Genomic DNA, 25,538 nt, shown 5'->3' with positions numbered 1-25,538 from the left:
GGTGGTAACTCCACCACTCAGGTGTAGGCTGTGACAGGCCTGACTACCAGACAGGCGAAAACATAAAAAATTCGAATTAAGAAAGAGGCAAGCCAGACTGGAAATTGGAGATGACACGGGCTACGAACAGGGACATTGAATATTGGAATACTGACAGGAAGGACTGAAGAAATTGTGGATCTAATGGAGAGAAGACAGATCGACATCTTTGGAATGAGCAAAACAAAATGGAAAAAAAGAGGAGAAATGAAATGAGGTAAGAATATAAACTGTACTGGGCAGGGACTGAAGAGGGCAGACGAAGTGGGGTTGGATTTGTAGTCAGAAGTGGAATAAGTGAGGAAGTAGAAAGAGTAAATGATAATTATTAAAACTAAAAATGAATGTAAGAGGAAAAGTAATAGAAATAATTCAAGTGTATGCCCCACAAACAGGATGTACAAGGGAGGAGAAAGAAGAATTTGAAGAAGACTTGGAAGAACACTGAGGAAAGGAATGGCAAATTGTGATGGGTGATTTTTATGCACAAGTGGGAAGAGACAGGAAATGGTATATGGAAGTACTTGGTGCAGATGGATGGGGACAGAAATGAGGAGGGAAGGAGGCTACTGGACTTTTGTAAGAGAAACAGACTGTTAGTAGGTGATAGCTGGTTTAAGAAGAAACATGACAGCCATAAAATCACAAGATACAGTTTGAATAATGAACAAAACAATAGACTATATATTGGTAATTACAGGAAAGGCATTATGAGTATGGAAATGATTTAATTATGGCATTCCCAGATATAGAAAAGGCATACGATAGCATGGACAGAACAAAGATTTGGAAAGCTCTAAGAGAGAAAGACTCGAGGAAGACATAGTGTGTGGAGTGCAGAGTACATACAAGGCCAACCAGAGAGGTGTGAAGACACCAGTGGGAAGAACAGGGTGGTTCAGTATTAGTAATGGACTAAAACAGGGAAGTGCTGCTCTTTCCCCACTGTTCTTCAAAATTACAATGGATTCAATTAAAGAAGAGGTGGGGAAGAAGATAGGAGAGGAAGAGATGAAGGCCCTGTTGTTTGCTGATCACTTAGTAATATGGGGGAACAAGGAAGAAGAAACAGATTGATAGTTGGAATGAGGAACAGAAGAGCAGGAATGAAATTCAATGCAGAAAAGAGCAAAGTGCTGATAACACCAAAAATAAAGATGGACACGAAAGAGTTTAGGGTAGTGGAGAGCTTCGAATATCTAGAAAGCATAATTGAGAGAAGTGGAAGAATAGATGAGGAGGTAAACAGAAGAGGAGAAATGGACGATGGACTATATCAAAGTGTTCGAAGATTAATATGGAACTGAGATGTACCTATGAAATGCAGAAGGTAATATATAACACATACTATGTGCCAATAATTATGTATGAAGCAGAGATTTGGATAAAAAGATGCAGGCAGTGGAGACGAAATTTTTAAGAGTATATTGGCGAATACTAGAAGGGATAGAATAAGGAATGAGGAGATCTGACAGACAGTGGGTGTTGTGAAGCTTCAGGACAGGATAGATCAGGCATAGATAAGATGGTTTAGACAGATGAAGAAGATGGATGCAGAAGACTACCAGTAATAGCTTACCATGCACAGGGAGTGGGAATAAGGCCAAGGGGGAGACCAAGATGTCGGTGGAAAGAGCAGATAGCAGAGAGTGTTAGAAGAGGATAAGATTGGAACACCGTGAAAATAGATAACTGGTGGAAGACAATGGAGAGGCTTTGCTTCAATGCCAATCCGAAGCCAAGCCAACGCAGCCAGAGGTAGGAAACAGTGAAGGATGATGATGATGACAAAGGGACACTCATGCCCAGGCTGGGATTTGACCCTAGGACCCCTGGCATCACACAACTTTCCTCAGAAATTATATTTGTCGTTACTGTTATCCAGGGGGATTGTTGAGATCCTTTGAATTTTCATTGGAAAATGTAAGAGTTGTTATTCTTTCAGTCAGGGTTATCATGCAGAATTCAGTGGAAGACAGGGAGTAATGAATACAGAATGAAAACTGAGCTATTTAACCAGAACATTTTTTTTCTAACAACATGCAGCGTGCACTTTCCATTTTATTCTTCAGAAAGTTTGTCTGGACATAAGTTTGTATACCTATACAGGATAAATGGTGTTTTCTAGTTCTGGGTAGTGACAACACCAGAGGGGGCCAAGGCTTCCGGGGCTTAGCCCCTAAAGAAAAACGGACGTATTCACGTAATTATCAATCACCATAATGCATAACTATCACACAGTCTTTTAAAAGGCGATATTTACGCACGTAAATCCATCGTCTGTTGCAATGGATACGACAGCGCTCCTAGCGGCATTGATGTCAATTATCGTTTTCCGGGGTAAGTCGCAAAGGAAGGTGTGGCCTACACCCACCTACGCTACAGTGAAGGTCACATGCTAGCAGAGAGAGGAGGGGAGAGTGCAATGGATTTGAGTGCTGATTCGGGGCTACTTCCGTTGTGTCGCGTTCGATCTCGTGTGTTGTTCTGTAGTGTTTTGGTGGCTTTCATTTGCTATGTTTGAGTGAGTTTGGCAGGGTTGATGTTCGAACACAAATTGATGAAGGACATAGGCTGTCAATTACAAGACACAATGAATTTGTCCGGAAAAATAGGCATATATTAAATAGAATTATCGATTGCTTAAAATTCTTTGGTCGACATGAACTTGCTCTATGAGGACATAATGAAAGAGGACAATCTTTAAACAGAGGCATCTTCCCAAATTTATTATCCCTTCATAGAAGAGGGAAAACTAAAAAGAGAACTTCGTGTTCTTTATTGTAGTGAAGAGTTGAAAAACAAACTCTATCAGTGGATTGCATTCATTTTTTATTTAAAATTATTTAGAGGGTACCTTTTCAGAAACAGTAAAAATGACAAACATAGTTTTAGTAACTCCAGTGGCAACAGCTGAATCTGAACGATGTTTCAGCACATTGAAGAGTATTAAAACCTGCTTAAGAAATGCAATGGGACAAGACAGACCAAATGCCTTGGCAATTGCTTACAATAGAGATAGAATACATTTCAAACATAGAGGGCTTCATCGAAAAAGTAATAACAAAATTTGCTGAGCAGAAGAACAGGAGTCAACGTTCGTAGAAAGGTATGTTTCACAACAATACCTGTTTCTTTGTTTCTTTTGTAATCATGTGAATTGTCAATATATTTTAAATTCTTTAAAAAAATAAGTCCAGTTTTGCAGTTTAGAAGAAGATAAATACCTTTTTTTTGTAATTCATGTAATTTGTCATTACATTTTAAATTCTTTCAAAAAAGTAAGTCCAGTTTTGTAATCTAGAAGAAAAAAATACCTATTTTTTGTAATTCATGTGAATTGTCATTATATTTTCAATTCTTTAAAAAATAAGCCCCGGCCAAATTTGAGGCCACGAGATGCCACTGGGGCCAAGGGTACTCGTGCCCCTTGGTTTGACAAATCATACCATCCTCGAATGGGAGCAAAAATAAATAAATGATATTCTAATATAAATATGTATTGTTCTGTGGGTTCTTGATGTAAATTACATACCACTGTCCGTCCAGTAAGTATTCTAGCTCCTCTGCTTTCCACACTATCTTTTTTTTTCTGGTACAGCCCGGGTTGCTGGAAAAGTTTCTGCAAACTACAACCAACAGTGGAGCTAGTGTTCTGCTTTATAAAAACCGGAAGAATAGACCTTTTTTTATGTTTAAATTATCTTTGTTTGTTTAAGCCTATTCGTTTATTTTTCACAGCACTTTGAAGTAGTAGTGAAATTTCTTGTGAACACTTTTGGGCAATGATATTTTATCATTTCAAATGTAGTTTAACACCGAAACAATGCATCAAGCGACTTCATTTGGCTTTTGGGGATGAAGCACCATCCAATAGGACTGTTGTACAATTGGTTTTCCGAATTCCACGTCTGTTGTTCCCAGTAATGTTGATGCTGTGTGTGAAATGATTGAGAGAGATCGGCATGTGACATACCGTGAAATTCAGGCATCCTTGAACATTGACATGAAAGCAATACATAAGATTTTGCATGGTCATCTGAATGTACGGAAACTTTCAAGCCGTTGGATCCCACACAACTTGACCGAAGCTCAAAAACAGGCTCGTCTAAATTGGTGTAAAAAAATGATCGAAAACATTCAACCGCGAGGCAAGCCAAATTTGGTGTACTACATCGTTATAGGGGACGAAACTTGGATCTATTCATACAAACCCAAAACTAAACAGCAATCCACTGTTTGGGTGTTTCAAAATGAGACGAAACCAACAAAAGTTGTTCGTTCGAGGAGTACTGCAAATAATTGCTTGTTTCTTCGGTTTTACCGGACAAGTGGCAACAATAGCTTTGGAGATCGAAGGACTGTAAATGCTGAGTGGTATACAACAATTTGTTTGCCAGAGATCATCAATGAATTGCATAAAACAAACCTGAATCGTCGCATTATTCTTCACCATGACAATGCCAGTTCCCACTCAGCACACCAAACTGTTGATCTTTTGTCCAGTAAAAATGTCGAATTAATGATTCATTGTCCTTACTCACTTGATTTATCACCTAATGACTTCTTTTTGTTCCCACACATGAAAAATAAGATGCATGGTGAGCGACTTGTGTCACCTGAAGCAGCTGTTGACACAATCCGAACAGCAGTTTCTGAGGTATCAGCTTCAGAGTGGAAAAAATGCTTTCAAAATTGGTTTGAGCGTATGCAAAACTGTATCGATCTTAAGGGCGAATACTTTGAAAAACAATAAAGCCATTCCCAGAATTTCACGTCTTTTTTCATATTGATTGCAGAAACTTTTCCAGCAGCCCTCATACTTCTGGCAGGGTAACTGGCAAATGGAAAAGGGGATTGAGTAATGCCTTTTGATAGGTATCTTAATTCGAAACAAGTTTGGTAAAATAATTTTTCTTTGGTCTACGGTTTTTTAATGAAAACCAAAAATCTATTCCATAGTGTCAGTGTGTCTAATTATGGCTTTTTTAATTTCATGCTCCCCCCCCCTTTAACAAACACACACACAATACCTGACTGGTGTGGTACCTCAAATTTAAAATGGGATATGTCTCTTAATTTCAAGCAAACTTCATAGGAAACATTTTTATATACTAAAATATATTCATAAATGGATACCCCAAACAAAAGTGGCTTAAGAATTTTCAACCATTTTTCTGTTCTTTCCGTATAATGCAGAATTTTTTTTCACTCGATACATACCACTTTTGTCAATTTTTATTTACCATAAATTTTTGTTGCTACGTATTTATATAGTTAAAAATAATAATCACTAAAATATTTATGCTATCATGGGTATTGCTATCACTAATAAATTAAAACCTCTTGATTTCAGAATGTTTGGATTAGCTCATTAAAAAAAGATTCAGTAGAAGCTTACCTTTAATAAAAGTATACTCATCTGTCCTAATTATAGAAAGAAGAAAGGCATCCACATGAAGCATGCCATCAAAATGCTGTAAATTTATTAATATACTCAAAGGATTACTTTCATCAGCAAAATCACATTTATCTTGCATCTCATCACATTTTTCTTCAGCATTGACATACGAAATACCCGAATTCACTGAAGCTTCACATTCTTGTAAAATGAAATCATCATCAAAGCAACAATCCTCATAGGAAATATCATCATGTAGAGCCGCTGAACAGAACGTCCATCCAAAAGCAAGCTGATTTGGGACATGGCAGGATGTTGTTTCATTGTAGCCTGCAGTGTTTGTGCATCTGTCTACAGCAACAAAGGATGTGTACGAAGAAGCAATCCCTGAGAGAAAAATATGAACATGTACAGTGGGTGAAAAATGGCAGCAGAATCTATTACTAGGGCTAGTATTGACTGGCTGTCATTTACAGATACTTTCCAGGCATTTGGATCATTCTCAGGGTCCTGCAACACAGTTTCGAGGTGTATAAATATCCTGTAAGTTACGCAAAACTCCAGGTTTCCATTGATTTTGTAACATATGAGAAAAATTGTATTCTAATATTCAGATGTCAATTTTCAGGGTGGCTACTCACCGGAAATTCCTTGAATGCTGGGAATTGTGTGAATTTTTTTCCACAGACATGAAAAATTGCAACCTTTATTAGTTCAAATCCCATTAAATTTTATACAGGCAAGTTTTTCATAGTTTAGCTTTTATTATGATCAGGAAAAAAAAGCTGCGTTGAAAACTAAACAGATCTCTGTCAATGTTTTCTTTGGTAGTGTTTTTTTGCAGAACAATCTAACTGACATGTATGATTGTCAACTCTGTGCCTTAAATTAAATATTTTAAATACGTATACCATTTAATTCAATTAGAATTTTTGGATACATTGGAATCACACAGACCCTTTATATAGTTTATCATACTTGTGATTGTGTGTGTGGGTGGTGAGAGTAGGGTGACCAGACACATACTTTCAAAAAAGAGGAGAGCATGGCGAAAAAGGACAACAAAGCCACAAAAAAGATGACACCACAAAAAATGGCAAAACATTTGCCATTACTCATAACTTAATAAAAAAAAATATATACTAACATTTTGCTCATATATACTTTTCAGGTGATCTCTTTCAATAACTTCCTCTTACCTCTAAGCAAAGAAAGAATCTTCTAATCTGTTATTTAACAAATGACAAAGAATATCTACAATTTGAAGCACAGAATTTTACTCCTTTTCTAATTCTTGGATATTAGAATAAAATATCCCTAAAAATAAATGCAAATGTAACAACTAAGATTCGATTTAACTTATTTCCAAAGACAGAATTGAATTTTTGGATGGTTTAGATTGGGTGGAGAAATATAATTTTAATGCCACGAACATTTCTAGCACTCTTTCAACAGCAGGGGAAACTGACAACCACCTTACACTTTATCTCATATTCATATCTTCCATCCTTTTCTTGCAAGATGATTACTGAATTTACACTTTCTCTTCGTTATTGCATGAAAGTAAATATTAGTACTAAATAATCAAAATTCTCACTGAGTTTCTGTATTGTGTATGTATAACTCGAAAAGGAACTGGCCGACATCCTGCCATCATGCGGTCCCGGATTCGAATCTCGGCCTGGGCATGGGTGTTCATCAAAATCATCATATCATTTCTAGTCCGAAAATGCATATTTATAGTGCCTATAAATTCCTATTTTGCTTTATCGTGCCAAAAAATGGCTCTTCTGCAATTTTTGCATGTTTAACCTTTTTTTATGTTCCTTTGGCTATCCCTACCTTGAAGAATGGAAGGCTTTGTTTATGTTGTACTGCCTGAAACGTGGAATTCGGCAGATTTGAGGGTTTCAATTGGAACATTGTATAAAATATTTTCTTTCTAACAAAGGTGCAAATTGTTCTTTCATGAATTGTTTAAATTCGTCGTTAGCACAAGCTTTTTTTGTGAGAATTACTTTAATTGACGATTCCCCGCAAATGTGAATTCCGATCAAAAGAGTATTAATAGTTTGTTAATTGTTAGCCCACTTTTATGTATAAACTGAAGTGCTAGAATACAGTATAACTGTGCATTGGAAAAAGAAAATTGAAATAAGTTCATATTCATTGTCTATTTTAATGTCATTTTTTTAAATTTTAGGGTGCCTATTTTCGTACCTTTTCTAAATTTAGTGTATTTTTAAGTGCCTATTTTCATCATTTTGGTGCCTATTTGACTGCCTATTTCAGAGGATTGTAGTGCCTATAAATCCGCACCCTACTAATGACTCAGTTGGAAAAGTGATAGTGTTCAGCTCCCAGATGCTAGGTGAGCATTGCTCAAATACTCAATGCACCCCAAGTGATATGCCTTAAATGATGATTGTTATGTGTGGAAGCATTCTCTATGTAGCACATTTGCTATGGTCGATGCTATACTCTTTCCAAAAAAATGAAGACAGTTACCGATTTCCAAGAAATCTGCCTGGATGCCGGACAGACACCTAAAAAGGAGGACATGTCCGGATAAAAGAGGACGTCTGGTCACCCTAGGTGAGAGGCAGTAATACATAAGGTTGAAATAGTGAAAACATCTGCTTGTATCCTTAAATTTTATCATGGTCCTAGAGTAGCCACCCTGTTTTGGGATATATTAAAGGAAAGCTCTGGCAAATTTATGGCTATAATTTGAACAGCTGTATTTATCTATTTCATGCATTCATGTTAGTATTGTAATAGTACTGGCATGGGTATTGGGTAAAGGTGGTTTGAGATCAGCCTTAACTATTACTTCTACTATTCTAATCATGCATTTTCTTTACTTATTTGGGACTGTACAGATTCTTTACAAATCTATATTATTATATTAATACAAAGGAGATTAAAATAATCACTTTCTATTTTGGGTATTCATGTCTCTCTTTTACGTCTTATGCTAACTCAGGGTGGCCACTCTAGGACCATAATAAAATTCAAGTATAATTCCCGGTTTTCAAGGTGAACTTTCCAAAAATTCAAGGGTATACAAGCAGAGGTTTCCTCTATATAAACATATTACGAATCTCACCATCAACACACATGCACACACAAATATATTAACAATATAAAGAGTCTGTCTGATTCCAATGTATCAAAATATTCTGAGTCAATTCAATTAAACTGTACATATATTTACAATATTTACTTTAAGCACGGAGTTTACATTTGCAATTCCACACATTCAGATTCGAAATACATCTTCAAACACAAGTAACAGATGTTACGGGATATACTAATCTACGAAAATTTGTTAATTGTACAAGAACTTCTCTTATCTTGTAATAATCTTTCATCTGTCAGATAGACTGTTCTGCAAATGACAGTAACAAAGCTAACAGATTGAGAGAATTCTGTTTTATTTTCCCTGCGGCTTTCTTTTCCTTCCTCAATAAAAATAAAAGCTATACTGTGAAAAACCAGAGCATTTATAAATACATATGTATAAATTAAATGGGACTTGGATTAATAAAAGTTGCCGCAATTTTTCACGTCTACGTACGGCAAAAAATTTACGTAGAATTCATGCAGAATTCCCTGACCCAATAATTCACACAGAATTCCCAGAATTCAAGGAATTCCCGGTGAGTAGCCACCCTGCAACTGCGGCAATGATGAATTATGAACTACTGTATATAACATGAAAGACTGAAGTGTCTTACCCAGGGTTTGAAATGAGAACTCCTGGGTTTGTAGCATGTTGCACTGACCACTCTGCCATAGATACCAGCTTAAAATAAAAGTTCAACTAGTACCAATTGGTATTTACTGATCGAGGCAAAAGCTGATAATTTTACAGACCTGCCATTTCTCTAGAGACTGCTACTTAGTGTAAAATTCTACCGATGTGTTTGGTAAAGAAAATGTCTTGATGCAGTTTCTTGCTTCCAAGGGATATCATGTTTCAGTGTCCTAGTTAAAAAGGTCTGTCAAAAAGTAATGCACAATCCACTGTAGCTTGGGAATAATAATGACTAGGGAAATGAAATTTTGTAGGCAGAAGAATTGGTCTTTTGGTCCTTTGGATATGTCACTCAATGCATGATCCATGTGCTTCACTGCACTGCGGCCATCTTTGTTTCCATGACATGAATGCATGTTCGTAAAACTCTTGAGGTTGGTTTTTACACCACTTTTTCACACACGCAATGAGCTCGTCATCTCCAAACTTGTTTTCCACGCAGATGAGCCTTCAGTCACCCAAACAGATCGAAATCTTATGGCACTAGGTCAGGACTGTATGGGGGGTTGCGGCACCAATGTCCATCCTAGATGATTGCATGATCATGAACCGTCATGATTGCAACATGCGGTATTGTGATGCAACTTTATGTCCGTTGCGCGTAACTCTGGCCTCTTTGTTTGTGATTATGTTATTTAGGTGTTGGTTAGGCTTCTACCTACAAAATTTAATTTTCCTAGTCCTTACCATTTCTAAGCTACAGTGGATTGTGCATTACTTTTTGACCGACCTTTGTACATAAATTAGTTGAGGTGGTGAATGAACCATTCAGGTTTTTCATGGAACATATACGGTTACATACTGAATTAGTACAATATCAGGTATCAGAATTGGTAAAATCAGGTTTACCATACATCCTCATTATCCAAAACATATTCTCTTTTTAAGTAATAATTTCTGTTCAGAGTAAAAATGTCCATGTTTTCTATTAATTGAAAAAAAAATGTTAAAGATAATTTTTAAAAAACTTTGAAAATACATTTTTCACTCTAGTTGGCTAAGAATAATGTCTTACCAAACAGAGGAATATGATGAAAATGATTGATTTTGGATTTAGTGTGTGTAGAATAGAATGAAAAAGAAATGTTCTGAAAAGTCATGATTTTTTATAAACGTGGGTATCAGGAGACATAACCTTCATGGAAAAATCACATGAGATTCTAAAAAACATGTCTCTTATGACACTACTACTATATTAGTCTAAGAGTTGTGTGACAAATTCAGAGACCGTAAGCATGAAAACAAAATGTCACTTTAGTACAGAACATTATGCAAGTAGTGGCACAATGGGTGGAAAATACCAGACAAGAAAAAAAATGGCAGGAAATTCCTGTACCCATGGTTCCAGGAATAGAAAGTGTTACTATGAGATGATAAAGAGGATGATGAGAGGTACTGGGGAGGTGGGATCAAGCATGACCTTTGGTATCGGGTCCCAATTCACTCATAAACCACCTCTCCAGGGTTTAGTACACAATAGGTTGATATGATACCACTCTGACCTGATACTGATACCAATGCCAATACTCTTGCAAATACCTTCCAATAAGTTTGGAAATTTAGAATAGTTCAAAATATGTATAATTTTTAAATGTACAGTTACTACCTGAAACTATTCCATATCAATCTACCTTTGCATTAATCTATTCACAATATCGCATAAGATAATTATTGAGCCACAAAATCCATTTTCCCCCACAAAGCTGATAGGAAAGTAATGAGAAATTTTGCATAACTTCCAGGATATTTACACTCTGAAACTGCTAAAGTGTTATGTGGCATTTTTAATGGATTCTGCAAGATCTCCAGACCTTGGAAAAATATCTACCAGTGTTGACTACGGCCTAGTATGCAATATTCTGCTCACCTTTCCATATAAACCATTTGTACTACAATTACTGAAAAATCCGTAACATTCTAGACTTTGATTTGCAGAGGTGTTGCTTCTTCATGTACTACTGTAGACAACAGCACAAACAAGACAAGCTGATCGAAAGTTGGAAATAATAATTGTTGAGGTACTAATTTAACTGGAATGTAGTACTTATTCCCAAAACAAGCTATACTTAATAGAAGTTATTCATTCGTTAGCTCCAAAATAAAAGAATGAATAACTGCTATTAAGTGTAACAACTGTTTCACCATAGTGTCTTGAGTGATAAAGCTGATGCGTCTGTCATAATCCTTGTGTGTGTATATATATATATAGACTTGTGAATGGCTATGGTCATTGGAAGGGACACAAATTTATGGTAAATTAAAAAAAAATTGATGAAAGATGTAAAAAAAAAAGTAGATTAATGGTATGTTACAGTGGAGAACAAATTTTTGCCAACAAATCTATTTTAGGGCAACCATTCTGTACATTCATGGAGTGCTTCCATCTTAATCTGGCAGTAATAGAGATTGGAGGGACAGGGAAATAAATGTTATTGATATTCACTCATTCAGACACAAATTAGTAATGCAAACATGCTGCCTCCATGTTTTTGCCATGTTTTGTATGTTTCTGATCTAATTCAGTAATATTTTAGCACAACGATATATTTAATGAAAAAAAAAACAGGCATTCCACATTTCTTCACATGCAAATTTTGTGCATATTTTATCACTGCGGATGCCTGTATTTGCAGGATCCTACAAATTGTATGAATTCTTCACACGTTGTGTTTCTTTCACTTCTTGCAAAAATTAATGCCGGTAGTTATTGCTACCACAAAAAATATTACTGCTATATTATTTATAATCTGTACATAATTATATTATGATCGTTAACAAGTAAAAGAAAAGCCACTTACCAAAGTTTGCCAAAGAATAGGAAAAGATGCTGAGAAGTAAACATTCATTTCAAAATGCTGTCTCATGACATGCAACATTATTTTAGTTAATTGGTACATATTCCTAGCTTCAAATACCTACGCATGACATACTAAATTGATACATAACATTCAAATACTGCTTACCGTATTTGTGTAGTATGGCTCTCTAAAGATAACAGCAATATGGGCTCAGATGCAACACAATATATATAATACTATCTTGCATATTAAAAATAGTTGTAAAGTAAAGCCATGTTGAGGCACTAATTTGTGGGCCATTCCACATAAAAAAATTTTTAAAAAACAACGATTTTGTCACCCACCATCTCAGATTTCAATGAAACTTGGTGTACACTCTTCCCTTATGGTTGAAAGAAAACCCCTGACCTTTTTTCACTGTATCTTAAATGGTTTTCATTTTACAGATCTTCGAAATTTCACTAAATCTTGGTTGCCTTTAACTCTTGAGACCCACAGCACAAGATACCCTTGCATAAATTTTATTTTTTTCTCCTTAAGCAATGACCAGATCTCTCTCAAATTTTACACAAAACTTAATGAAATAATGAGGATTTCAGCACTCAAAATATTTTATAAAAGGCTAAAAAATACTTAATAATGGACTTGTAGCACAATTTTTGTTGGAAAAACTAGCTACAAACACCTGAATTTTCAGTATGTGGGCATGTTTTTTATGTTGAAAATTATTGCAAAGACATCCTCTTTCTCTACAAAGAATATATATTTGTTTACTCCTAACAAAAATTTTACGTATTATAACATTGTTAAAAAAATAGCTCCTGGGTAGCTATTTTGTACAATATTCCTGCAGAAAAAATAAACGTAACAAAGTTGTTCACCTTGAAATGTAACCACCATGCAAGGGTAATTCAGTTCAAAACAGGCATTATTTTTCTAAAACTTGACATCATTTGAAAATGGCCATTTTTGTTTCAAGACTGGCAGCATTTTTAGTCTTTGCAGACACTTGCGAATATCTATGATAAATATTTAAATTTTTATTTGGCTTTCCACCTGATATTGGAAGCCAAATTTTGAAAAAAGAAAAAAAAATCAAAAGGATAGTTTTCAGCAGAAACCAGACACAGAGATCAAATATTTTCTGCTAAAACTTTGACCTAAATTTCAGCCATTTGCATTAGAGATGGTGAAAAGAGTAAAAAACATAAAATCTATGTAGATTGAAATGTACTGAAAACAATGTTTTCACCCCATCTTTTTATCATTTTTCTTAGCTGAGTATCATAATTATCGAAACTACACCGAAAGACCAAAAAATGGAGCAAGTCTTGAAACAAAAATGGCTGCCATCTTCAAACAATGAAGTGAAGTTTTAGAAAAAGAATGCCTGTTTTGAACTACCCTTGCACAGGTGTTACACCAAGAAAATTAAAATTTTTAAAATATTTTTTCTGCAGGAGTATTGTACAAAATGGCAACCCAGCAGCTATTTTTTTTCCGCCATGTCCAAAAAAATGTAAAATTTTTGTTAGAAGGACTAAAAGAACATAAATTTCATTCTTTTGTAACTTAGTGTTTCCACCACAAAAGTTAGGTAACAATTATATACTTTTTTTAGGTTTTTATAAATTTTTTGAGAGCCGATATATTTCTTTCTGAAATCCTCATTATTTCATTGACTTTTGTGTAAAATTTCAAGAGCCCTGATCATTGGTTAAGGAGAAAAAACAAAATGTAAGCAAGGGTACCTTGTGCTAAGGATCTCAAGAGTGAAACAGATTTTTATGAAATTTCGCCCTTTCAACCATAAGGGAAGGGTGTACATCAAATTTCATCAACATTAGAGACATAGGGTCACATGACCTCGTTGGAATGGCATGGAATACCCTTGTATTGTTTGCTACCATCACAAATTCTAAGCTGGATGCACATCTAACATTTTGCATGCTGCAATGCTAATTCGATTTGAATCAAGTTCTTGCATTAGTTATTCCTTTCTATGACAAATGGGAAAATTGCATAACCTAGGGCTGAACTGATATCAGTATATTGATTCAGATAGATATCCATGGAATAGATATCTGAAAATATCTAGTTCAATTTAATTATAATACTATACTGGAATCTGGTTACAAATTACAGAAAAATATAATATTTTCGGTACATGGCAAAAGGGGTTGAGTGTGGGGCACATTACTGGATGTTCTTGTCCAGGCTAGGGGGTCTGGTGAACTCATGGCTGATATGTAGGCCCTCCCCATCTTTTATGTACTAATGTGTTGGGTACTAACGTGTTGGTGAATTGCGGTACAGGGTGGTTGATAGCACTCACTGAAGGGGATATTTGCCAGTGGCAGTGTGGATCTGAAGAGTGCAGGAAGTGACAAAAATGGGGCAGGTTTTACAAATTGGGTGGTTGCATTTTGTGTGTGTGGGGGGGGGGGAGTTGGTTGTGGGTATTGTCGATTAGGGTGTTTTGGAGGTTGGGGGGTGCAACTCTGGGCTTGTTGGGGAAGAGGTTTCTGTTGTCAGGATCATTGTGGAGGATGGGAAGGAGGGAACATAGAATATTTCTGATTTTGTTGGGGTGGGGGCGATATTGGGTGACAAGTACAAGGGGGGGCAGGGGGGCTGGTGACAGGTTTCTTGGTGAAGGTGTATGAAGCAGTTCAGGATGTGTGCAGGGTGGAAGGATATTCATGGTTGACCAAGGCTTGGTGTAAGCAGAGGTTGTAGGTCTGTCGAGAGGTGGGTGAGGTGGTGTTTCTTGAGGGCCAGAGGGAATGGGATGACTTTCTTGGTGTGGAATGGATGGGAGCTGGAGAAGCGTACGTACTGCATATGGTTGGTAGGTTTGATGTGGATGGAAGTTTCCAAATTACCTTCCTTCATGTGCACATCCACATCTAGAAAGGCTATTTAGTTGGTGGAATGGGTTCAGGTGAACTTAATGGAGCAGGAGTGGTTAAGTTGGTCTAGGAAGGTGGATAGGGACGGTTCTCCCTATTTTCAGAGCACAAAGATTACTTGTTATTTAGGCTGTGTGGCTCTCCTTTATCTACTTTCTTTCAAGATTTTGAAACTAAAAATAACAAAACCATCTACAACTGTCTATGGTGATTAAGTTTCCTTTGAAAAGCATGCACTTGGAAACCTCCCATCCTTGAAGGTTAAACAAGATAAACTACAGAGAGAGACTGCAGATACCAATCATGAATTATCAGTGGTACCAGTATATAATTTAATAACTGATGACCCAGGTTCAATACCCAGTTGAGGCAGATAGTAGTTTAGATTCAACTTTAAACTGTAGGTCCAGTCCCAATAAGCCTTTCTGTGCATTAAGTTGATTTAAAAATGAACTCAAAGTGCATAAAGTTGATTTAAAAATAAACTCAAAGTGCATAAAGTTGATTTAAAAATAAACTAAAACAACTGATGCTGGTAAGTATACCTTAGGTTATGCAAATTTCACTGTTCAATATCTATGAATAATGTAAAACTGACATTAAAATTTTGTGTGTTGCATTTGGCTAAAAAATAAAATAAATTCAATGCAAGATATTTACAGCCAGGCTTTCATTTATAAATTAAATCCTTGCACTCCAATACAGAATCGATGAAATGTTATCTTTAGTTCTTACATAAATATTCAGCAAATGTTAATTATTTGCTATTGGTTCTATAAAAAAATGCAGATACAGTTTTTGTAGAATAAGAAAAGACTAATATACATGTTCTGGAATGCAATGATGATAAAAATGCAAATCCACAATGCTGAAACAGTAAATCTATCTACAGGAAAGGAATATGCATGAGGAAATTAATGATTCATTAAGTATATTTTTCCTTAATATATATACACATGCTAAATGTACTTACGTATCCATGTAACAGTTTATTTCATTTAATAAATTTGGTGACCACTGTCAGCATCCATGTCTGTAACTTGGGTTATTTTTATATTGTTGTAATTATACTGTATTTATTGTCACTTTGCATCACTTTTTTGCCACTTTTGAGTAATCATGGGGATGAGTGAAGATTAGGTGAAAATGACGAAGGGGTGCACACAAAACACCCACAGCGAGGCTGAGACTCAAACCTAGGAACTTCAGTGGCAAGATGAAAAGTCAACCACATAATGAGTTCTTGCACTAAGCCAGTTATTACTGTAATATTTTAATTACTACTACTACTAATCTATCTACATATCTAAATATATAAAAATGGATGTGTGTGTTTGTTCGGGCATAACTCTTGAATGCCTGGAGCGATTTCAACCAAACTTGCAATTTCAACCAAACTTGGTACACGTATCACAATCTGGAAAGAAATACTGTGGGGGTGGGAAGGGGGCGACGTAAAAATAATCGAAAACAACCGATATTAGTGTGGAATTAATAGTTTTCGGGGTTGCTAAGATGGATAGTGACATTCCCAATGCTGTTCAACTACAAAACACCCCTGGCACCCCTAGGGGTGGGGGGTGGGAAAGGGGGGTGACACGTTAAACGATCTATATTAGTGTGGAATATATAGTTTTCGGAGTCGCTAAGATGAATACTGACACTTTAATGCCGTTCAACTAAAAGTTCATTTTACACTATAGTTAGAATTCATTATTTTCCTGTCTAATAGAAGATTGGGATAAATAAATACTCTGGCAATGCCGGGCAATCAGCTAGTAATAATTATAATAATGATTATGAAGATGATGTCCATCTCTGAGTGAATTTTCTTTTAAATATGTAGGTACTTTCTGTTTACATTTAAATCTAGCAAACAGCCTAAATTGAACAGTGATTAAAAGTGTAATTACATTAACACTGTTGCATGTGCAGAAATCTGAACCCATCACAACATATCTTATAAATAATAAAGCAGATTAGTACCAGTCATATCCTACCTTCAATAATGGCATTCTCACTGGAGCTAATTAAAGAAGGCATCGAAGTATCAGCACGGAATTGGCCATCAAACTGCTGCAGTTCTATTAAGGCAGCAAGAGGATCACTTTCTGCAATTTCTTCTTGACTGACTGCTTCATCACTGATATCATCTTGACTGAATGCTTCACGACTGACATAATTCGACTTACACCTTCTCTTAACCTTAACCTGGGAAGAACTTTTATTAAAGGCACCCATTTTCAGTTGATGGGGCATAGGTGCACACAATGCCATTGGCATACCCATTCGCATACGCATTGGTGAAGGGCAGGAAAATGCCACTGATGTAAACCCACCACCCCATCCAAAAGCCATTTGGCTTGGGACCTCGCGAGCTACTATTTCGAACGCTTTACCGACGCCTGCATTTGTGCTTTTGTCTACTGCAATGAATGAAGTGTATGAAGAGGCAACACCTGGAACGAAAGAACACTTACCACATTACTCAACTGTTTGAACATTTTAATTATAGTTTCCTATAAGTATGGCTGCTAAGGGCATGTTGGGTACACTTTTCCAATTGTTACTTGGCTGCCACATGAACTGGAAGTCCAGAAATCTGCAACACAGCAGTAATGCTACTGCAGGTTGTCAACCTACAGACTAATCCATTTACCAGATGGAAGGATCTATGTTCCAGTGAATCTAATGAACATATAAAAATACAGCTGACTAGATGTTGGTATCATCCGATACTAAAGCCATTAAAATTGGAGAGTACTTCTTTAAATTCTGTCTTCGATAGTTTTACAGAGTCTAGATATTATATCAGGTCTCTAAAATGGTTCCCAACTATTTTTCACACAGTGAAAAGGAATTGCAGAACAAAATTGGATATCATGATTAAACAACAGCTAGTTTATTTAATATTCTGATAATTGTGTATGCAAAACATAGGGGAGGGGAACTCAGAATTATTTCGAGCATTGGTATCAGTATTGGTAGGTAACATCATCAGCACATGTAAGCTTTAAGAAATAAGTTTCAAATATTGGTGATACATAACAGAACATATAGTCTTGATCAAGCTGGATGTTCAAGATGAAAGATGTGGGAAATTGTGCAAACTTTGAATCACTAATGGGTATTGTTTCAACTCCAAAGAATTTGCTCTCAAGTTTTGACAGTAAAAAAAAAAAATAACAGGAGTCTTGGTGAAATGTTAATAGGGATGCATATACAACAATGTGCACACTTGTAACATTTATATTTGCACGATCTGTGCCAAGCCTCCCTATAATTTACATCCTTCATAGATTCACTGTCAGCAACTTGAGCATTCTCACTGTGTTGCAACACTGAAGATTTATGGACAGAATTTTTACAGGGTGGGCAACATTTGGAGCAGTGTACATAACTTGACCAATTCAATACTAGCCAGAGTCTGTAACTAAATGCACAATTGTGCCACTACTTACATGTTATTGTTCTTGTTCATTACTATAAATATATAATTGATATGTGAGAGATGAGAGGTTAAGGGAAGAAAAGGGACAAGGACATGAGAAGCATCCATGTCCTTTGCTGAAGATATAATTCTAGCATTTACCTGGACATAGCGAGGAACATCATAACAATTTTAGTCTAGCTGTCAGCCATAGGATTTGAAACTGTCACCTTCCAAATCTGATTGAAGTATAATGTATGAAACTATTCCTCTAAAATAGTGTATGTGGTTTGGAATTAAATGTTATGATCTAAATTTTTATAAAAAATATATATGTATGAAAAATAAATAATAAAACTTCTCTGTTCAGATTTGAAGCAGCACTTATTTCTTTTGATTCTATATCCAAAGACATTCTCATAAAAAGTGACATTGTCATCTGTACATAAGACATTATGGAATGAAATGTTCTGGTACTTACCATATTTGCACCCCAGGCGTATTACTTCCTTCTTCACTTCATCCGTAGAAGAACTTCCCAACCAACTTACTCCATCTTCCAAATCTCTGATTAATTTCCTTGCTGCAAGCCTAATAAATGAGAAAGATTGTAAGCAACCAAATATACGAATGAAAGCAGTGAGCCTTCAAAATTAATCGGAAAAAACTATCAATTTCTGTAATGCTGAAACTCGAAACTTTTCGTACGTTGGTTGTTGGTTTTGCAGGTTTTTTTTTTTATACAGGAATTTGAGATCCTATAAAACTTACATCAGTGTGAACCACAAAATTAAACACACTGGATTGTTTAAGCACTATTATTATTATCTACAGCGAAAATTTCACATTCTTACCTTGTTCCAGTTTTGAATAATCTGACCTTGAAATTTGTAGATTTAAAGAATTGTTCAATTTTGAATAAAAACACTATCATGAAGGACTTTAACTGTTAACTGATCTCTTGAAAAGATTTCTACTGAAAACTTCATTTTATTATCGAATGTAGCAATATAGAGAAACAAAACTACCGAGACAAATAACCATGACACCAGTCCCCCCCCCCCCCCCAATTGCAGTGATAAAGGCTTAAACATACTAGACTTGAACCAATAGAACTTGGTTACGATATTGATTCTTACACTGATATAAACTCCTGCTGACACCAATATATGAATATTGTAGAATTTTGAAATTGTTCACATTAGTTGTGTGCTAACTTAAAACTACACTTTGTGTGAATTCTGAAATTTTGGATGGTGAATGTTTTGGAACAGGAAAATGTTTGAATTCTACACACTATTGCTGGCTGAAGTGATCACTTTCAAATTCTAGAAGGGAAACTGCCAATTCTAAAAAATTTCCAAGCCTTTTCATGCAGAAAAGCTATGAGAATTAAGCACTTTCAACACAAGACAATTCAAAATTTCTGATAATTTGGGAAGTAAATTCTTGATGTTGGCAATGGGATGGGAAATATTTTTCCTGGTTTCAATATAGTCATTTCAAGACTCGTGCATGCCTAGTAATAATATGATATTTGTTACTTAACAAAACAAAATATTTTGCTCTCCCCACTTTCCCAGACATTTTTGGTACATATTTAATCACATTTTTACTTTTTGCATCATACCAGGTATATATAGCATAGCATAAACTCTGCCAAAATAGCAATGCAAGAAAAATCCACCTTGGAAAGACTACCAAAAGAAAACTACACAATATTTACCACTCCTGCCAACATCAACCCTGGGGCCCTCAATAGAATCTGGCTTCCATAAGGAATATGCATACCGACCCAACCCACTCCCCCTGCACAAGAAAGCAAGCATGGACCTTAAGCACTTGCAAAAAAGCCCGCCTACGCATGCGAAGGAAAACAAACTCCTTTCCACAGATGCAGATGACGATATAGAGAACCAACACTGTCGGAACAACAGAAAGTGAAAGGACTGCGTCAACTAGCACTGTCATGAACACAAGGGAAGAAGAAGGAACCACACCACCTGCAACAAGACAGTACATGCCTGATGAAGCCTCCACACAGGTGGCAAAATCGATCGTGAACTTATCATGAGTGTATTACCTATCTCCACGAAACTGCCCAACCGATATCTTTAGATACAATATATTCGCCCAGTAAAAGTAGCATTCACAAGAGAGTATCTGCTGGAATTTGTGATTAAATCTGAACTAGTACTTTATGATTCAGACATTACTTTTATCTGACAGTACTGATAATATATTATTAGCATGTTAAGTGGTCGACATTCAATCTCACCACCAATGTTTTGAGTTCAAATATCAGTACGGGCATGTGTAAAATTTGTCAATGTCCCTCTATCATTTTCATCATATCATTACTCATCCTAATGTCACGATTAGCCAAAAATGGCAGAAAAGGAATGCTAATTAACCCATTACTCTAAAAATTGTCTTTTTTTAACAGTGTCTATATATAGATGACATTTCAAAATTAACTGTTGTTGTATTGCGGCAAGTCATTTTTAGACAGATTTATTGTGCTTTTGTCTATTTAGGCAAAAAATCCATTGCTCTTTTTTTTTTTTGTGATGAGTGTTTTCCTTCATTTTACAATTTGTGGCAGAGTCTATGTATGGATTGCTTTCCTAGGTTCATTATACAGCAGAGCCTATATATATATATATTGTTTGCCTTAGCTTCACAATATGGCAGGTCCTTTTGTAGTTACATCATTTACAATTAAACTAATTTACTTCAACGTCGCCGCATGAAAGGGGTTAATGAAAATATATGTATATTTTTCAACAGTGTGGGCAAATACTGTAATCCATGATTGGTGGTGAAGGCAAGCATGCTACAGTGAAACCTTCATTTTAGATTTTTTCAAGGGACCAAGGTGAAGGAATATAAAATGTGGGAAAATGTAAAATCGAGAACGTAAAATCAGGTTTCAACTGAATTTCTTGAAATGGTGGACTACATGGACTATGGTCCTGTAGGGAGACAAATTTCAAATTAATCCCCCAAGCTCTTAGAAATGATAGATGTACAATGGAGTACATCCGCACACTGCTAACCTTGTTCTGAATTTCCAGCATTAAACAATTTATCTTTATACATGGTGATTATAAAGTCTCTATACATTATAGTGATATCGTGAAAAAATGCATTTGTTTTGCATGTTATGTGAAGCATTGCTGACCATAGAAGAAAGAACAGCCGTTGTTTTTGCTCATCTGAGTGGAATGACGTATGACCAGGTGCAGACAGACTTCGCCTGGAAATTCAGAAAACCAGGTCCCACCAGGACCTCGTCAACAAATTCAAGCGAACTGGTAGTGTTGTAAATGAAGAATGCCCTAGTAGGCCAGCCATGACAACACAAATTGTACAAAGTGTACAGGGCGCGATCACACGTAACCCCAAGCATCGACCAGGAGACTAAGTATCCATAATCCCATTATCTACCAACTGAGGTTAATAGCACGGTGGATTGGGGCGCACCAAGCTTCTTACTATGCACCAACAGGATGGGGGACCACTCCATTTTGCCATCATCGTTCATGATCACTTAAACTAATTCACCGGTAGATAGATTGGTCAAGCAACGGCAAGTTGCTCCCTCCCCCTTGAACAAAACCATTTAGATGTTTTCATTTGGGGCTTTATCAAGTAAAAGGTGTAAGTGGTGAAAACCCATAGCATTGCCCAGTTGAAGCAATGATTTACGGCCGCAGTTGCTTCGATTACACCAGCTATGGTGGAGAAGGTGTTTCATGCTGTGGAGGATTGTTGGCATTTGTGCCAAGGCTTGAGGGGTGGTCACATCGAGTTATACTGATTCTGTGTCCTACTGTGATGTATATTTAAGTACATATTGTATTTTGTGAAATAAAGCCTGTTCTTGCAGAAATGTATAGTGCCTTTATAATCACCCTGTAATGTTAAAGCAGTTTCCGAAATGCCACAAAGGTGACAAAATGTGGTCTCCTCCTACACACACACATAAATCCAACTGACTTCTTTCTGCAGGATTTTCTCCAAGAGAAGGTGTTCCAAAAGTAACCTGAAAATGTCATTCAGTTCTGCTGGGCGTTATCTTACAATTTCCAGGAGCTGTCAGACTCACAATGATAGTCGTAAAGATGCTGTGTAGCAAAACAGCAGTCATGTCAAACATGTGATCCATTCAAGACAATTTTTACATTCTTCAATGATTGCATTAAAACACAACTCTCATACAATCTTACCAAGAATAAAGATGTTACACTGAAAATATATGGTGCTACCCTGAATGTTCAACAAAAACCACAAATTTTACCCTTATCTATATTTAGAGTGCTTCGGCATAACATCTACTAAAGTATCCAATTAATAAAATATTGGGTTATTTCATATTTCACTAAAAATTTGTGTTCATGTACAAATCCTCATTACCTGTGAAGTATCTTCCCTTCGTAGATTTCCTCATCTTTGACTTCCAAAGTAACGCTCAAAGGACCATCAGGTGACTCAGCTGTCAGTATTACTTGCTTAGGAACATTTGCCTTTTCAAAAATGCAGTAAACAAGTGTTCTGGTACCATTGAATACAGGCGGTATCTACAATAATATAAAACAATTTACAAACAAATTGAACACCATATAAGTTCGTAAACAAATTGTGAAAAATAAATACATTCTACTGATAATGGGGTGGACTGAAATGGAAATTCCTGATGATACTGATTACGTACCATTGTAAAATTAATTGACACTAATAACAGATATGATACAAAATTACAAATGGGTCATTCCATGTGAAATTAACAAATGAAGAGGCACTTTTCAACCTTACGTATTTTAGTTCATTTAAATTTTGTCATATTAAAAGGGGCACCTGGTGTGGGAAACTATGCAAAGTTGCTGATCCATATCTTTAATATTTCTAAAATTACAGGGGTTCAAATTGTGCTATTTTGACAATTTTTTCGAACGTCTTGTGAACTTTAAATTGGAAAATTTCAGCAATCAGGTCACCTGTAGAAGTGATTCAGATGGCACTGGAAAGGTCTTGAAGAGCTCATTCACACAAGATAGTACATGCTATGTCAGGGTAAAAAACAATTTAAAGTTGGTGTAATCAAAATTTTGATAGCTATTTTCTCATAAACAGGTATCTTTATTTTTTTAAAAAAAATGAATGTCATACATACACTATTAATAAATAACTACAAAATTTAAAAATGGAATGCCAATGGGATCCGGAGTTATGTTAGATTTAGGTTAGATAATGCACGAGAACATATTTTGATAAACAAATTAGTAAAAGTACCGACAAATAAAAATTAAATACAAACACAACCTTGTTTGAACTACATACATGAAGCTGATATTTACATTCTGCAGTTCTTAGAAATACAGGGTGATTCAAAATTCTGGTCCCATAGGCAACTCAGTTCTTTGCGCACATAGCGAAAAATGGAAAGTGGCGAGTTTGATTTTCAACCTACAGAGCTTGAATTGTCAACATAGCATGCACTGTTGTGGTTGAACATGGGTATGAGCCTCTGTGAGAGCCTCAATATTATATCTTAATATTTATACATATTCTGAACTACTTGTATTGTTACAGTTTCCAAGTATTGGTATCTGTAGGTGAATTGGTAGGAGTATTGGCAGTTGTATCAGTATCAGTTCAAAGTTGTATTGACTCATACGTGATGCAATTGCAATTAAAATGCATCAATATGCCAGACTATGCTTTAAAGAATTACCTTACAAGAACATCAGAATATAAAATAGTTGTTATATAATTCGTAACTTCTCCTTGCCACACTGTCCATGCAAAATTAAATAAAACTATGCACATGTATAATTCAGAAAATAACTGAGTCTGCAAAAGTGTTGTGCTGCACTTCTGCAGACCATGTAATATAGCAAGACTCTAGAAAGAATCTGAATTTCTGACTCAATTTCAACCAATACATCAGCATCTTGTGATGATGCCCACTGTCTTCCAGATACATGGCATATGGCTCTGAATATAGAAGTTAGGTTGTTGGAATGCACATACTTATGTTTGTTATATTTTTATACGAAAGCCTCTTCAGTTGTCACACATCAACTGAACATACCATCCCACAGCAAGACTGAATTAAAAGCCGGAAAGATGAAGAAAAAACAGAAACTGCCTCAGAAGGACACCAAGATCTCAAAGCAAGCTACCTTTTTCCTGCCTACTCCACCACCCCAGAGCACCAAATGACGGAATTGAATCCCGATGCATGAGCCTTCTTCCCAACACGAGATTACAGCAACTTCAGCCACCCTCAGCTACTTCACCCTTCATCTATGTCACAGCACCTTGACCCGCCTTCAGGTTTAGGAGGAGAAGAGAGCCAAAACATAACTCTGAAAAACATCTACAACATCGAGAAAACTTTAAGACTGGGTAGATTGGAAGAGAAGGACAACTTAGTTACGGCCCTGCGACTCTTAAAAAGAAACACACACGAAAAGGGAAGATCAATTACATTTTCGTACCCCGAGGTGGTGGATAAAATCATCCTCAAGTCAAACAACATTCCAACTGACATAAATGAGTTACCAGTGTAATTGGAAACTGTGTTTACTCAGCGACATGTGAGTACCTCGACATGCATGAGATTTATGCTGACTTTGCAAAAGCACACGGGAGAGTGGTTTTCATTCATAATAAAGAATGCCCACAGTGCTTCCAGGTAGCAAAAGACTCCCATAGACAATCAATACATAAGAGTTCCACAGGTAAACCTCAACGGCGCAAAACTGGCCGCTAAGGAAACATTTCATTTTGTCAAATATAAAAAAATTGACATTTTAGCATTACAAGAACCATTCACATACTAAAATAAAATCCCATTTGCACCGATTGGGGTAAACATTATCCAGCACAACGTAAATACAAAGGCAACTATGGTAATACTAAATAGGGAAACAGTTCCTACAAAAATAGAGCAAATTTTCTAAGACACAATTAACATCGCACAAATCTCATTAGAAAAATTCTCGTTCATATTGATCAACAGTTACTGTCAATATAGCTTTAACATACAGGGTGGCTCAATAAGTCACTTAACACCCTCAGTACAAGGCCACTGCGGCATGGAATGTGAAAATGGCGATGACCAATCATT

At 36.1% G+C, this 25,538-nt stretch overlaps 1 protein-coding gene across 5 annotated transcripts in view; it reads right to left on the bottom strand.

The window, feature by feature from the left end:
• The window catches only part of LOC145984948 (von Willebrand factor A domain-containing protein 5A-like), a 124,639-nt gene that overhangs the window by 29,549 nt on the left and 69,552 nt on the right, over positions 1-25,538 (bottom strand). For 2 of the 5 annotated variants that reach the window (XR_014441378.1, XM_083118378.1), the window contains exons 11-13: positions 22,820-22,983; positions 18,882-18,991; positions 16,971-17,429 (exon numbers count right to left, since the gene is read on the bottom strand). Coding sequence is in view for 1 of the 5 variants with exons in the window: in XM_083118378.1 (XP_082974504.1) it covers positions 16,971-17,429; positions 18,882-18,991; positions 22,820-22,983 (733 nt within the window). In the remaining 4 variants the exon portion in view is untranslated. Of the gene's footprint in view, positions 1-5,440; positions 5,828-16,970; positions 17,430-18,881; positions 18,992-22,819; positions 22,984-25,538 lie in introns of all 5 variants that reach the window. The other 3 variants (XR_014441379.1, XR_014441381.1, XR_014441380.1) reach the window with 2 other exon arrangements.

The sequence above is a fragment of the Lepisma saccharinum genome, chromosome 3 (assembly GCF_977018435.1).
Source record: "Lepisma saccharinum chromosome 3, izLepSacc3.1, whole genome shotgun sequence".
NCBI lineage: Eukaryota > Metazoa > Arthropoda > Insecta > Zygentoma > Lepismatidae > Lepisma > Lepisma saccharinum.
Note: the sequence above shows the minus strand (reverse complement) of the source record. Positions and strands in the feature narration are given on the sequence as shown.